Here is a 13,668-nt window from a genome sequence, read left to right on the forward strand (position 1 = left end):
AAGTAGATTGACAATTTCACATTGAACTCACACTCTTTACTTTGTCCCTCTTCGGACCCCTTTCCTCGCGCAACTCATCGCCGTCAACACCCTGATTTCCGCTCCACATATCTTCTTTTCCTTTCCTGCCTCATCTCATCTACTTCTTCCCTTTAACGCCTTCTCATCGTTCGGAGAAATCCTCTCATCCATTCAACGAGCATGCTGCTTACACACTCTTCCTCCTCCCTGCTGGCACTTGTACATCATGCCGTACTCGGTGTGTCCGTTGTAAGAGCATTGGAAAGCATGTCCGGGGAAGAAGACGCTGTAGTCGCGACGAGAGCCGGAAGGGCAGTTTTTGCACATTTTGGGTGTTTGGTGATGATGTGGGAGTTTGTTTTGGACTAGAGGGAGGATTTAAGATGTCAGTATATGGGACTCTTGGATATGGAGGGGAAAATCCAGAGTCAGGCACGTACTAGGGTTTTTGTAGAAGAGCGCCGACATTGAGTTGTTGGGTTGAGAAGTGCTTCGTAGCGTTGCGGTGGCCAGTGGGATTTTCTTGGTGAAAAGTTGCTGTGGTGTGAAAGTGTGATTATCTGTCGGAGAACCTTACAGAGCGCGGAACGCTGGCACTTTGTATCTGCTCTTCACTGGACTGTGTAGAAACACCTCTTTCGAAGCGCGTGACTGTCTGAGACTGAGGTGAATGGCTGTGGCATAGATCAGGGAGAGATTTGAGACTTCTCTGCAGTGTGCAGTGCCATCTGAAATATTCGACAAGGCCGTTCCGATGCAGAGGTTCTTGTGATTTACATATATACAAGACATCATCTCGTCAAATCTCGCTTCAGCACATTCAGAATGCTATTCGCATCCATAGTCGGAGCGTTCCTCGCCGCCCTCTCAGCTCTTGAGACATGCTCGAAGACACCCTTCTTCTCGGCCTTCGCTATCGCGTCTCTCAACTCCTGCCGCTCGCTCTTTTGAAGCTTGAGATATGACTCTTCTAGTAGGTACTCTTTCGGCAATGAATCCGGGGCGTACGGTAGGATGTAGATCGTAGGGAACTCCATCACAGTGCGATCTTGGAGGCAGCTTGTGAGTGTTGCCTTTCTGCTGAGTGGGATGAGAACCTTTTGTTTGGCGTTCGTGCCTGTGCGTAGGAGATAGAAATGTTGAGAAACATCGGTGCCCTCTTCTTGGTGATCTGGCCCTTCCTCGTTGCTGTTCGGCGCGGTTTGCGAGATTTGGGTGGCTGCGAGCTCTGTCTCGGCTGAGTCTGAGTTGGCATGCACGTCAGATGAAGGGTCCTCGACCTTTGCATCAGCTTCTGTGGCTACTGTCGTTGAAGCATCCTGGTCCGATTTCTCCTGTTGAAGTTGTGATTCAGCCTGTCGTTCCTTGCGCCTACGCTTCTGAGCTTCTTTGGCATGTTCTCCAGGTTTTCGCTTCAGAGCATTGCCGTCCTCAAGCTGCTTGTGAGAGTAGAGCTCTTTTATGCTGCTGCTGGCTGGACAGCTGTCTGAGATCTGCTTTTGACCTTCGGCATCCACCCATTCTACTGTCCACATGATCTGATGCCGCCTGTGGTGGGTGTGAGCAAATGAAGAGTTGAGCATTCCGAAAAGGGACATACTTTGTGGACCGCGTCTGGTTGGCCTTCCGCCGACTCATGCCTTCTGGTGCATTTTGGACCTCGATGCGGTTTTCATCGAGATACTTGCTTAGATTGCTCTCGGGATGCCGCGCACGTGCTATCGATCTTGTGGCAGCCCTCTCCACCACATCCACGCCACGGACCTCGGAGTCACGATTTGCAACATCGATACTTCGCTCGACACTCTTAAGGTAATTGTAATCGCGATCGATGCCGACTGGAGTGGCTAATTGTGACCTCTTGATGTACTCGGCTGGATTTCTCACGCCATTACAGGAAGCTCGTTGCTTGTGCTTCTGCGTGCACGGTAGAGAGCACGTCTTGGTCTGACATCTCGGACATCGATACTTTGGCTTGTTCTCATAGCTGGATTCGTTAGTGACAGCAGACGAGGAGATCTCACGTGACGATTTCAGATCTTGAGCCAGGTCGATGCTGCTGCATCTCCTCCTGCTCAGCTGGTAATGACAGTCTTGCCTGAGGCTCGCCGCTCTGGACTCCTCGGCGGGAGAGATCACGTGTGAGGCAAAGTGTGAATGAATCGTGCAAGGATGAAGATGTGAAAATGTGGCCTACCAAATGCTGCACAAATCCGTGATGAGCGCCTCGTCGGGCATCGTTGGTGGCAATGGGAGCGAAGTGCAGCTCTCTTGTACACAATACACCGAGGCCGCTCGCAGATCTAGAGGCCTAGCGGGAGCTTGACTCGTACGGTGTGGATGGCGTGAAGGTCATGCCGATGGGCAGAATGCCGAGTCGGTCGCGTGCCGGATGATCGGGAGGCACGAAAGACAGCGCTGCCGAGTGCTGGACCTGCAGGCCGTGGCAGGTTGGTATGCGCGTGCTGGGTGGTGGGAAGCGTGTAGGGAAAGAACTGCAGTGGCGAGCAGATTGAGGTTTCAGAATTTGGCTTCGGGCAAGGGTTCTGCCGCTACCGCTTCTGGCGCAGCTGGTACCTGATCTGCTCTCTCGCTCCCGCAGTTGCGACAAGCTCCCAGAACGGTCAAGATCAGCGCAATTCGAGGTGTCGCTGAGTCGTATTCCCCCCGAAGCGAATGCCCAATTTGTGCGGCTGGCTGATGAAGCGGGCAGTGTGGCGGTCGTGGAGCAGCTCCTGCGACGTGTGACACGCAGCAGCACAGGAGAGTCGGCACTATCGAATGGTCATCACCAGCAGGACGTCCGGCACGGCGCAGGAAGAGTGTGGAAGGGCTTCCAGAACGGGCACTGCTCGGGCCACTTGCTGTTTCGTTGGCCGCCGCACGTGGGCAGCGCAACAAGTGTGAAACGCAGTCTCACCAGCCGCGAGTGAGAGTGAGCAGACTTGCTGCCCGCCGACTTCACGTGTGCTCACGTTGCGCTAGACTTCTCTGTTGCGAGGCCGGAGTACAGCAGATACAGCGACACGGCATTGTGTGCTGACAATGTGGCACTGGACGTCGCCCGGTGCTGCGGTGCTCTTGTGCTGCTCTCTCGCTCAGCGCGGAGGTGCGAGGCAGGCTCCGGCGGTCCAAGAGACCCCCTGCATGAAGAGCGAGGGTTGGGTGGTATGCTTTATGAATCGCAATATGCATATCGCCACGCGATCGTGCCCTCCTCGCTCGCAACGCCGCCCTGCTCGTCGCACAGCGCCAGCCAGGTTGTAGCACCAGCAGTGTGTACTGCGAACGTCGTCGACATGGCCATGTGTGCCACGCTGATGCCAGTTCAGACGCCCCTCGCCCAATTTCGCCGTGGTCGTTTATCGTCATCAAACTACTGAAAGACCGGCGGGCACAGGTCCAGCGCACCCCCGAATGCTTGTTGCCGCCGTGCACCAATCGGCTGCCGCCTGTCCCTGTCACACGGTCGTGTCGCGGCGTGTGGGAATCTTTCTCTCACACACGCTAAGGCCTGATTGTGCATTGTGCAGCGCACTAGCGACCGAAGGACAAGGTTCGCGTGTCTGGATCAGCAGAGCGTCCGAGCATTTGTGAGCTGCTGCTCGCCCGTTCCATCTCTCATCTCTATACCTTGAGCTATCGGCTGTCAGCGTTCCATCCTCCACCTCCGCCCTCACGCATGCCGTGCCACGTCTGACCGTTGAGTGCCAGCCAGCACTGCACGCCGCGGAGTGGCCAGCAACACCGCAACCCGAGCGACGACGGGATTCCCAAGCTCCCTCCTTCCTGGCGCCATTGAGCGATCGCGCTGGGGAACAACCGGCAACCAACGCACTGCAGGATAAGCTCAGCGTCGGCTCTTCGCTAGATTAATCGACTATCATGGCACCTTCCTTCACCACAAATGCCTTGCCACGCTCTCGCTCTGGAGAATCTGCTCGACCACCCACCCGCGACGACGGCAACCTGGAGGTCCCCAACCGCACCTCGTCGCTGCACTCGCGCATCGCCGCCCCCATTCCGAGCCAGATGCCGCAACAGAAGACGGGCAACCGGGCGCCCAAGACTCTCACGCATGCCTACATGGTATGCGGTGTTGGCCGCGAGCCTTCACAATGGGTGAAGGCTCCGACGCCAGCACAAGGAAAAATCGGGCACATGAAGGGTGCCGTTGGCCAGTTCTGGCTGCCCGAAATCCTCGGAAGCAGCCCCCGACTGGAGCAGGACAACGAAATTGCAAGGTCGCTGCATTCTGCGATGCGGGTAAGTTTCACGGATTCTCGCTCACTTCAGAGTTGGCTCCATTTCCGGTTTGTTGCAAAACTGACAGGGTACAGGCGTGCTTTCCCCACGACGTAGAAATCTGCACCGGACCAAGCCAACCACACTGCGTTCACCACGCCTTCGTGTTGCAGCAAGACTCATCGCACACCCTCTATGGCATCGCACTCCGAGTGTGGTCGCGCGCTGACGAAAAGCGTGCCGAGACGATTCGCGATTTGCGCAAGCGTACGGAACCCGACTACTATGACACGCCAGGTGAAACATATTGGATCCCATACTGCCTGTCATTCCTGTCAAGGTATCCACTGTACAATCTGCTGGGAGACTACCTTCGTGGCATGTGGATCCATTGGAACAAGGCGACGAACCTGTTCCACGCCGAGGAGGTCTCCCGCATCCTGAGCTTTCCAGCTCCACGCCTGAACGATCTGGTGCGCATTGACATGAAGGACTATGCATTATGCTACCAGTTCCCATCCTCGCCGACCGGCTTCCAGAACTTTGCCATGTGGCCGCTCTTCAGCTGTCTCTCCATCCCGAACATCGTTGGAGTTCTCGAGGCAGCCGTGTCACCCACTCGCCGGATCATCTTTATCTCCCACTACCCAGCAATGCTGACGGTTGCCACCGAGACTGTCCGCTTCATGGTCCGAGTGTACGAATGGAGTGGTCTCTATGTCCCAGTCTGTCATGCCCGTCATGCGAAAGAGCTTGTCCAAGAGCCTGGACCATACATCCTGGGAATGACTGCAGAATGCCGGACACTTTTCACAGCTCCATCTGACGCTCTGGTCGTCGATCTCGACCGAAATTTCGTGCTAACCTCGAGCCCGCCAAATGCATGGTCGGCAAGGCAACGATCGAAGCTCATCTCGCGGATGACCCAGGCACTGAGTGGCGATGTTGTCCCATCGGGCGTGCCGCAGCACCTCCGATCAGCATACGGAGGTGGAAAGCTCATTCCAGCTGGCCAAATCATTGTTATGCGAGGCGAGGTGGAGAGCGTGCAAGACCCAGGTTGGTGGAACCAGGACGAGGTCATGAAAGTCATGGACCACGCCTGCGAGAAGCTGGGCAAGAACACAGGCTTCAAATCTGTCTTCGGAGGAGCTCAGAAGAAGCCGCTGATGACCAAGGTGTCGATGAGACACCTGAACGAGATCGTGCGCGAGCGCAATCAATACTCGCGTGACGCTATGGAGGCATGGCAGGACTTCATCAACCTCAAGGGCCGCATGGACACCGAGCTTGCCAAGGTGACGAAACGCAACAATTTCCTGGTCGAGGAACTGGAAAGCTGGAAGCAGCAATTCCTCAAGTTCCAGGCTTTCGCAGAACAACTCACCAAGGAGACGAATGAGCTCAAGGTCAAGATTGAAGGCCACAAGCGCGAGAACCGCCGTTTGACGAGCATGATCGATCAGCAAAAGGACGACGTTGCCAGACTCACAGTGCGACTTTCCGGAACAGAGAAGCAACGAGACGACGCTCTGGAGGCTTTGGTTCTGCAACAAGAGATTGCAGAGGAACTGGAGCGGGAGCGCAAGAGGAACAAGAAGGACCTCTCTGCCCTTCAGCACACGAACACAACGCTTCTGCGTCAACGCGACGAGGCACAGCGTGTTGTACTACACCTCCGAGCACTCATTGATGGCCAGGCCCACCACATGGAACACATCGTCAAGTCGCTGGGCGACTCAGAACCAGTTGGCGAGTTTCTGGATGCCGAGGAAGACCGCGTCGAGTCTCCAGCAAAGGAAGATGCAAAGATCGAGAACGAACTAATCAAGCCCGGCACCAACTCGCGAGCCTCATCGCGGTCAAGTACGCGCATGTCGCACTCTCGCAATGATGGTGAGGAATACTCTTCCTCTAGGCAGGCTCGTTACTCGAGCATGTCTAAGAGACTCTCTACTTTCAGCATGGCTGATGTTGCAGATCGCCACCTCCGCGACAAGACCGACGCGATCGCCTACATCATTCGCAACATCTCCGAGCAGTGCGCCGCTGCTGTCGAAGGCCTCGACCTCGCTCGACGTGCAGACACCGCCAGCAGCGATGGCGGCGATGATGACAGGTCAGAATCTGGCAAGAAGAGAGGGAAGCGACCAGTCAAGCACCTATCCCCTGATTCCGAGAACGGAGATCACTCAAGTAATAACTCTGAGTCGGATTTCGGGGACAACAGGAGCGATGGCACTGCCAGCTACTTGCACCCCAAGAGGACATCTGGAACATCCTCGGCGGTACCGCCAACACCAGACCTCATTCACGACCGCAGCTCTACGAGCATGAGCGTGAACAGCGAAAGCACGGCTGCGACGCCGAACCGATCCAGCTTGCAGAGTGTGTACAGAAATCAGGCCGAGTCCATCCCAGAAGTGCCTACGCACATTGTAGGGCACGATGCCGAAAATGGACACCAGCTGGAAGAGATTGCGGAAGAGCCAGTGACCAAATTCGCAGGACGAGGCCTGGAGCACCGCCACAGCCACATCGAACGGGCGTGACTCTCTGGCGCAAAGCGACGTTCGTATGGAAGATTTCCAGTCCTCTCCATACGCACTAGCTTTGACCGCTCGAGTTTTGGTTGATCACCGAAAAGTCTGTCTCTGCCGACATGCGCTATCCCGCTACTGCTACGCTGCTACTGCTGGCCATGCTTTCGCCATGGTCTCATTATGGTCCTTTCTTCTTTCTGTTTGTGGAACCTTGAGATACTCCCTTTTGCATTTTTGTGCTGAATGTCACACTCTTTACGGCCGCGACTACTACTACTGAATACTGTGTACTGCCCGTCTTTTTCTATCTCGATGGGCTTTTCTGGGATCGAGAGGGAGGAATATGTGATAGCGGGAGTCAGATCTATCAATGTTGTAAGATATTCACCAGCAGTGTGATTTAGGTAGCTGTCTCGAAATGTACTCAAAACTGCTATTAGTGGTAATCAGAATTGGCTGTCTCGTCCGGTGCGCTTTCCCCATTTTCGCTGACATGGAGGAAGGCGCGTGTGGCTCTTGCCTCCTGTATACAGCAGCAGCAATACCACGCAGGCATCTACCTCCCGACCGATCGACTTCATTACAAGACTACAACCTCACCTACATTCGTTCCCATCCCTCACAACCCGCTTCCGTCCTTGCGATGGACTCGACCCTCAAATGCAACGACCTCAAATGCCGCATTCCTTGCCCCGAGCAAGCCGTCGTCACCACATGCAGTCACATCTTCTGCGTCAACTGTGCTGCGCGTCTGGGCCTCATTGAACAGCATCCGAACGAGGGACCGAGAACTTGTCCCGCTTGCTATACACAGCTTGTGAACCCTGACGATGCGGTCGTCACGGCGCTGAATCCATCGGAGGATTACAAGACGAGCATTCTGAGTGGGCTGAGCCCGGCGGTGATCATGGTGAGTGGAGTCATTGGGGGAGCAGCATGAGGTCGCGAGTGAGGCAAGAGCTGGGTGAGCTTGTGAAGATGTTGATGCAGGTGCAACAGGAGTGCGCGGGTCGGGGACTTGCGTTTTGGGCGTACCAGATGGTGCAGGATATGTGAGTCTTCTGTGTTGGAAGGAACATGTGTTGTGTGACATTCACTAATATCGTTCCAGCACGTATCAAGAATACGTTCGACGCAGCTTGACAGACAAGCACTCGGCCGCCGAAGCACATGCTGCGGAGATCGAGCGTGCTTTGAGGGAAGACAATGCTCGGCTCAACAACAAGATGAGTGGTGCGTGAATGCCTCACTCTACTCTTGACTTTCAGCTAATCCGCCACGAAGCCATGCGCGATGACAATGAACGACTGCACGCCCAGGTTGAACAACTGCAGCAGAGTGCAGCACAAAAAAGCAAGGACTATTCGAAAATGTCTGCACTCTACAACAAGATTAAACAACGCGAACGTGTTGTGGGACTCGAAAGTGCCGCCGACCATGGCGCCGAGGAGATCTTGATGCAGGCTGCCTCTCAGCATCAACAACAGCAGAACCGAGGTCCAGCTACTCAACATCCTGTCGGCCAGAGTCGTCAGCGAATGGGGAGCGGCAGTAATGGCAGCGGCGGCAGTGGTGAGCGACGACCGCGGGTGAAGTCCTGGCCTGAAGCCGCTCAGCCAAGCTACGCTCATCAATCTTTCGTCTCTGGACAACGTACTGGAGCAGGTGGAGGCTATCGCACAGGCTTCACTTCTTCTCGTAAGCTCATCGACTCGTGCAAGGCGGGCATAAACCACTGACCACACGTAGATGGCATGCCCCAGCCGCCAGGTTCTTCACAGCACCGTACACGGTTGCCACAGACGTACACCCAACCCACCTTCGGCCACTTCAACGAAACGCTTCTGCGTGGTGATGGAGTCAGAGACGATTATGCCACAGGCAACGAATCACGTCGTCTTGAATCCGCTCACCGATCACAATACACTGCCGATCCTAGCCACAATCCAAATGGAAATTACGGCTTAAGTGCTGGCATGCGCGTAGGGCGACCACCTGGCGGCAGTGTCGCACCGAACCGTCCTTCGATGATCTCTACTCGTGCTATGGGAAACTACGCTAGTGTGCCACTGCGTTGAGGTGAACGAACAACTCCAATTCCAGAACCACTGGCAAACGTGAGGGAAGTGAAAGCAGGAACTATTGCTTCGTCATACGCGGGATGCGTCAGTTTGGCCCGACTTGCTAATTCTGCGGTTTCACCACAATCTTACGCAATATCTCCAGCGATTTATCTAGAATCATCGCTAGTTCGTCTTTTGTCTCTCGATTATTGAACAGTTGCAATACACTTCATAACTTTCAATTGCTCAAGGCACTGTCTTTCACTCTGGCCTCCTTGATCTCAGTCTCCCCCAATTCTCTCAGATCACCAGTGTTCGCGACTTGTCCCAGCAATGTCGCTCCAGCGATCTCTTTGGCGAATCCCAATGCTCCCGTCGTGTGCTTCCAGTAGGTGATATACTTGCTCTGCACTTCGATCAATTTCATCCGAGGATCTTCTGGTCCACCATCATGAACTCCATCGCCGACGTCACCGAACCATGCAGCGACGGGTTTGGAGTAGATCTCCTTGATACTGGAAGACCGTGTCAGCATGAATAACTAATCAAGAGTCATATGGAAAGAGGGAGTTTTTTTGTGAATGGAAGAATTGGGTTTGAACGTACCGTGGGTCATCATTCGTCAATTTCACAGCTTCTCCCGTCACAGAAATCCAATCTTCTGTTTTTCCATCACGGAAAGAAAGTTGGACTTCGGGTTTGGCTTCCAAATCTTTGAATTTTGTGCTGTTGGCGTTTGCGAGGAAGAGGAAGTCGGGGCCTGTGCGTTTTGCTACTGCCATGGAGCGGCCGACGGGCTATTGAATTACAAAATCTCGCGTTAGGAAACATTGAACTTTGACGAGGAGTATGAGATGGTGTGGGAGGATAAGGTGAGGTGGAACTTACGCCTACACCAGGACGATAGGTATTAAACATGCAAGTTTTGATGTTATCGGACATGGCGTAGAAGTCTTTGAATTTGTCGGCAGAGGAGGTTTTGTTGTCGTATTGTTTTGTGACGGATGGGTCGGTGTGGGCGTCGACTTTGCTGGGACGTTCGGGCATTTTGAGGGAGGTTGTTGTTGTGAAGGGTTGGGTTTTGAGTGTTGTTGTTGTGATTGCTGGGAGGAGAAGTGAAGTTCTGGATGTTAAAGTAGCTGGTGAGATTCTCAGAGTTTGGAGCATTGGACTGAGTGAAGTGAGCTTTGTTGTAGAGGTCTTGTACTCTTGTCTATGTACTGTTTGCTCTGGCGGACTGACGTTCAATGATCGTTGCTATTGCGTGGACCCTGCATGAGGAAGTAGTCATGATGCCACTTTTCGTCAGAGTGTGAACCACATGTCTAGCAATTACTGCATTGCCCTCCACAAATCTTGCAGTCGGTGTCCGGTATTCTGCGAGAGTCCGCATTGGCAGATTTCACTGTGCGTAATGTCTTCTGATTCCAGGTGTGGCTGAGATTCATCAATCGCGATTTGATCGTGGCTGGAGACGTCGGAGAATGTCCCGAGCTATCACTGTAAGTCGCCTTGATGCTCCGAACGAGCGAGCGTCCCCTTGAAATGGGCATACAGTTGAGCAGAATCGTGTAAGAGCCCAGATCGAATGGGGCTAGTTGCGTGCCTTCATAATACATCAGCGGATAGAGGCTCACAACGCAATGCCATACGAGAGAAGTCGTCCCATGCCGTTGCCCGCAAAGTCTGGTTCTTCGTGGCCACCAGAACCGTCTACAAATAGACGTGTTCAAGTACTGGATCTTCTGTGCCCCCTTGCTCTCGACTTCTTTGTTTCATAGCCCATTTCGCAAGCAGCGTGATTCTCATACCAGCCTGTGCATCCAAGAGATCCCAAGCCAGACACTGCCCAAGGGCCGCAAAAGCCAACGGTTGCAAGGTCATTTACTGCATCTTTCGTGCTGAGGTTGCACTCCGCCGGCCTGGCTACAACTGTACTCGCTGAGACCCAGAGATGTTCTAGAGGCATTCTGGAGCCATTGCAGTCCTATCTCGCTCGCCGTATCCGTTGCTGAAGCGGATGGGCCTTTGAACCCTTCCAGAACATGTTAGCTGCATTTGAGGATGGGCTGGTCGTGCTGATGATAACGTTCGCTCATGTGTGGTGTCTTTCTGAAGCCGCCGCGACTGCCAAGGTCTGGTCGCGAGCTGCGATGCTGACTAATGTCTCTTGGCACATTTCAACTCCCGCCAGCCAACCTCGCTTCCTCTTTCCAAGAGACACACTTACCTTCCAGCCTTAGCCTCGCTCGCCTTGCACTCTCCTGCTACTGAAGCATGTCTCTTCAGAAACACGATATACTGAGCTTGGCTCACTATCACTGCTTCGAATAATTTGTCCACATGCCTGGAATATGTTCATGCACGCAGGATTCGATTGCAGCTTTTGCTTCGCTTACAGCTCAACCGACTCGACACACGTTACTGCAGGTGCGGGAGTGCTTCCGATACATCAGGTAGCGAGGCAGGATCATTGTCAACGTGTCTCGTGATCAAGAGCACCATGGAGCTGTTCACATCTGTGGGTTGCTCACGACCATCTCTCGACAGCTATCTTCCTCAGTCAATAGTAGTATCGTCAGTTGTTTACCAGCATGTCCACGGTCATCGAGCTTGACGCTGTCATTGTTGGAGCTGGCTTCGGTGGAGTCTACCAGCTGAAGCGGCTGAGAGACGAGGGGTTCAATGTCAAGCTGATTGAAAGCGGCTCCAATTACGGTGGCGTTTGGTGTGTTTCGAGAATCAATTGATGACGGAATTTGTACTCTACTGACCTTCGGCTTCTTGTGAACAGGTACTGGAATCGTTATCCGGGAGCAAGAGTGGACAGCACAGTTCCACATTATGAGTTCTCTGACCCCAACCTTTGGACTGACTGGACGTGGTCTCAACGTTTTCCCGGATCGGCAGAGATTCGTGAATACTTTCAATACGTCGCACAGAAATGGGATCTTGGGAAAGACACGGTATTCAGCACCAAGGTAATCGGGGCTGTCTGGAGTGACCAGGAGGCGAAATGGACCATCTTCACGAATGCTGGCACGACCTACAAATGCAGATTCTTCTTACCCAATACTGGCTTCGCCGCCAAACGTCATGTCCCGGATTTCAAGGGAATCGAAAGTTTTCAAGGCACTTGGATACATCCTTCGTATTGGCCAAAGGAGGAGCTTGATTTGCATGGTAAGAAGATAGCAGTCATCGGGACAGGATCCACAGGAATCCAGCTCACTCAGGATCTGCTTCCATTGGCGGACGAATTTGTTCTCTTCCAGCGCACCCCGAACACCTGCTTGCCCATGAAGCAAGAGCATTATAGCGGCAAAGAGCAAGGACCAGTTCCGCGCCATTCGTACGCCGCATTCTTCGCTGGCCGGACTCAAAGCTATGGTGGCTTCGATTTCAATTTCCTCAATAGAGGTACATTCCAAGACTCCGAGGAAGAACGACTCAAAGTCTACCAGGACTTATGGTACCATGGAGATTTCCATTTCTGGCTGGCTACATACCGAGATATGTTATTTGATGACGAGGCCAATACGGAAGCATACAACTTTTGGTAGGCGAGCTGCTCCACTCAAATCTGTGCAGCCACACTGATTCGATGTCAGGCGCGACAAAGTCCGAGTACGTCTACCAAGCGAGAGACTCAAAGATAAGTTTGCTCCAATGATCAAACCTCATGCTTTCGGATGTAAGCGCATTTCTCTCGAGAATGGGTTTTACGAGCTCTTCGCAAAACCAAATGTACACCTAGTCGACGTCAACGAGACTCCAGTTGTTGAAGTAACGCCGGGAGGCATTAAAACATCAGAAAAGGAGTGGGAATTCGACATCATTGTTTGCGCAACAGGGTTTGATGCAATCACGGGAGGCATTCTAGAAATGAACGTCCAAGGCAAAGACGGCTTGAAATTGCGAGATAAGTGGGAACACGGTGTGAAAACTTTCATGGGCATCTCGGTGGGAGAGTTCCCGAATATGTGAGCACACTCAGATGAAATGATGTGCGTCAACCAATGACTGACTCCGGCTCAGGTTCTTCACATACGGCCCTCAAGCACCAACTGCGCTCTGCAATGGGCCTTCTTGTGCTGAGATACAAGGAGAATGGATTGTTTCAGTGCTGAAATACATGAGAGAAAACAGTCTCAAGACCGTGAATGCCACATCAGCAAGTGAAGATGCATGGGCGGAAAACATTTGGAAAATTGCGAACATGTCTTTGCTCCCGACGGCGAAGTCGTGGTATATGGGCGACAACATACCGGGCAAGACCCGAGAACCGCTGATATATCTTGGTGGGGTGCCAACTTATCATAAGACTCTCAGCGATTGTGCTGCGAAGGGCTATGAAGGCTTTGAGCTCAGCTAGGGCGGCTCGAATATTCCATGGAATGGGTGTAGAGCTATTGTTTTCAATTCCATGTAAGAAGCTTACGGCAGATCCAGCATGCTCATGCGAGAAAAGGGAGGGCTGGCATATCTTGATTTGCTCATGGTTTCGCTATTCTCGATACGCCTCCAAGAGTCCGAAGATGAAACCACGGTCGCAGGACAGACGTGATGAAAGAAGCCATTATACGAGCTGCAATCATACTCCTGCTTATTTCCACAGCATGGAATGTGACTGTGATATACCATCAGTATACGATGGATTAAATCAGGCTATTGCCCCCGTCCCGCACCTAGCGTCGAACAAGTGCACCTGTCTCCTTGGCCACGATAACCCGCCGTTGAAAAGAATCGGTGGGATATCGAACGATCTCAAACACTGCGTTGTATTTTCTGATCGC

At 53.2% G+C, this 13,668-nt stretch overlaps 5 protein-coding genes across 5 annotated transcripts; 3 read left to right on the forward strand and 2 right to left on the reverse strand.

The window, feature by feature from the left end:
* Window positions 1-812: 812 nt before the first annotated feature.
* On the reverse strand, window positions 813-2,259 carry RHO25_007872 (uncharacterized protein; the record flags this gene model as incomplete). The annotated part of the gene is made up of 3 exons (XM_023600040.2): window positions 813-1,569; window positions 1,622-2,008; window positions 2,219-2,259. 3 exons carry the CDS (start codon window positions 2,257-2,259, stop codon window positions 813-815), a joined length of 1,185 nt encoding a protein of 394 aa, XP_023448649.1.
* Window positions 2,260-3,906: 1,647 nt separating this feature from the next.
* Window positions 3,907-6,818, forward strand: RHO25_007873 (uncharacterized protein; the record flags this gene model as incomplete). The annotated part of the gene is made up of 2 exons (XM_023600041.2): window positions 3,907-4,287; window positions 4,362-6,818. The coding sequence occupies 2 exons, from the start codon at window positions 3,907-3,909 to the stop codon at window positions 6,816-6,818; spliced, it is 2,838 nt and encodes a 945-aa protein (XP_023448581.1).
* Window positions 6,819-7,302: 484 nt separating this feature from the next.
* RHO25_007874 (uncharacterized protein) lies at window positions 7,303-8,887 on the forward strand (the record flags this gene model as incomplete). The annotated part of the gene is made up of 5 exons (XM_023600042.1): window positions 7,303-7,719; window positions 7,809-7,861; window positions 7,921-8,042; window positions 8,094-8,507; window positions 8,559-8,887. 5 exons carry the CDS (start codon window positions 7,303-7,305, stop codon window positions 8,885-8,887), a joined length of 1,335 nt encoding a protein of 444 aa, XP_023448580.1.
* Window positions 8,888-9,110: 223 nt separating this feature from the next.
* On the reverse strand, window positions 9,111-10,039 carry RHO25_007875 (uncharacterized protein; the record flags this gene model as incomplete). Its single annotated transcript, XM_023600043.2, has 3 exons — window positions 9,111-9,387; window positions 9,479-9,669; window positions 9,761-10,039. The coding sequence occupies 3 exons, from the start codon at window positions 10,037-10,039 to the stop codon at window positions 9,111-9,113; spliced, it is 747 nt and encodes a 248-aa protein (XP_023449090.1).
* Window positions 10,040-11,466: 1,427 nt separating this feature from the next.
* Window positions 11,467-13,247, forward strand: RHO25_007876 (uncharacterized protein; the record flags this gene model as incomplete). The annotated part of the gene is made up of 4 exons (XM_023600044.2): window positions 11,467-11,600; window positions 11,667-12,431; window positions 12,484-12,855; window positions 12,911-13,247. The coding sequence occupies 4 exons, from the start codon at window positions 11,467-11,469 to the stop codon at window positions 13,245-13,247; spliced, it is 1,608 nt and encodes a 535-aa protein (XP_023449089.1).
* Between the last annotated feature and the right edge of the window lie 421 nt (window positions 13,248-13,668).

Source organism: Cercospora beticola, chromosome 5 (assembly GCF_033473495.1).
Source record: "Cercospora beticola chromosome 5, complete sequence".
Classification (NCBI taxonomy): Eukaryota; Fungi; Ascomycota; class Dothideomycetes; order Mycosphaerellales; family Mycosphaerellaceae; genus Cercospora; species Cercospora beticola.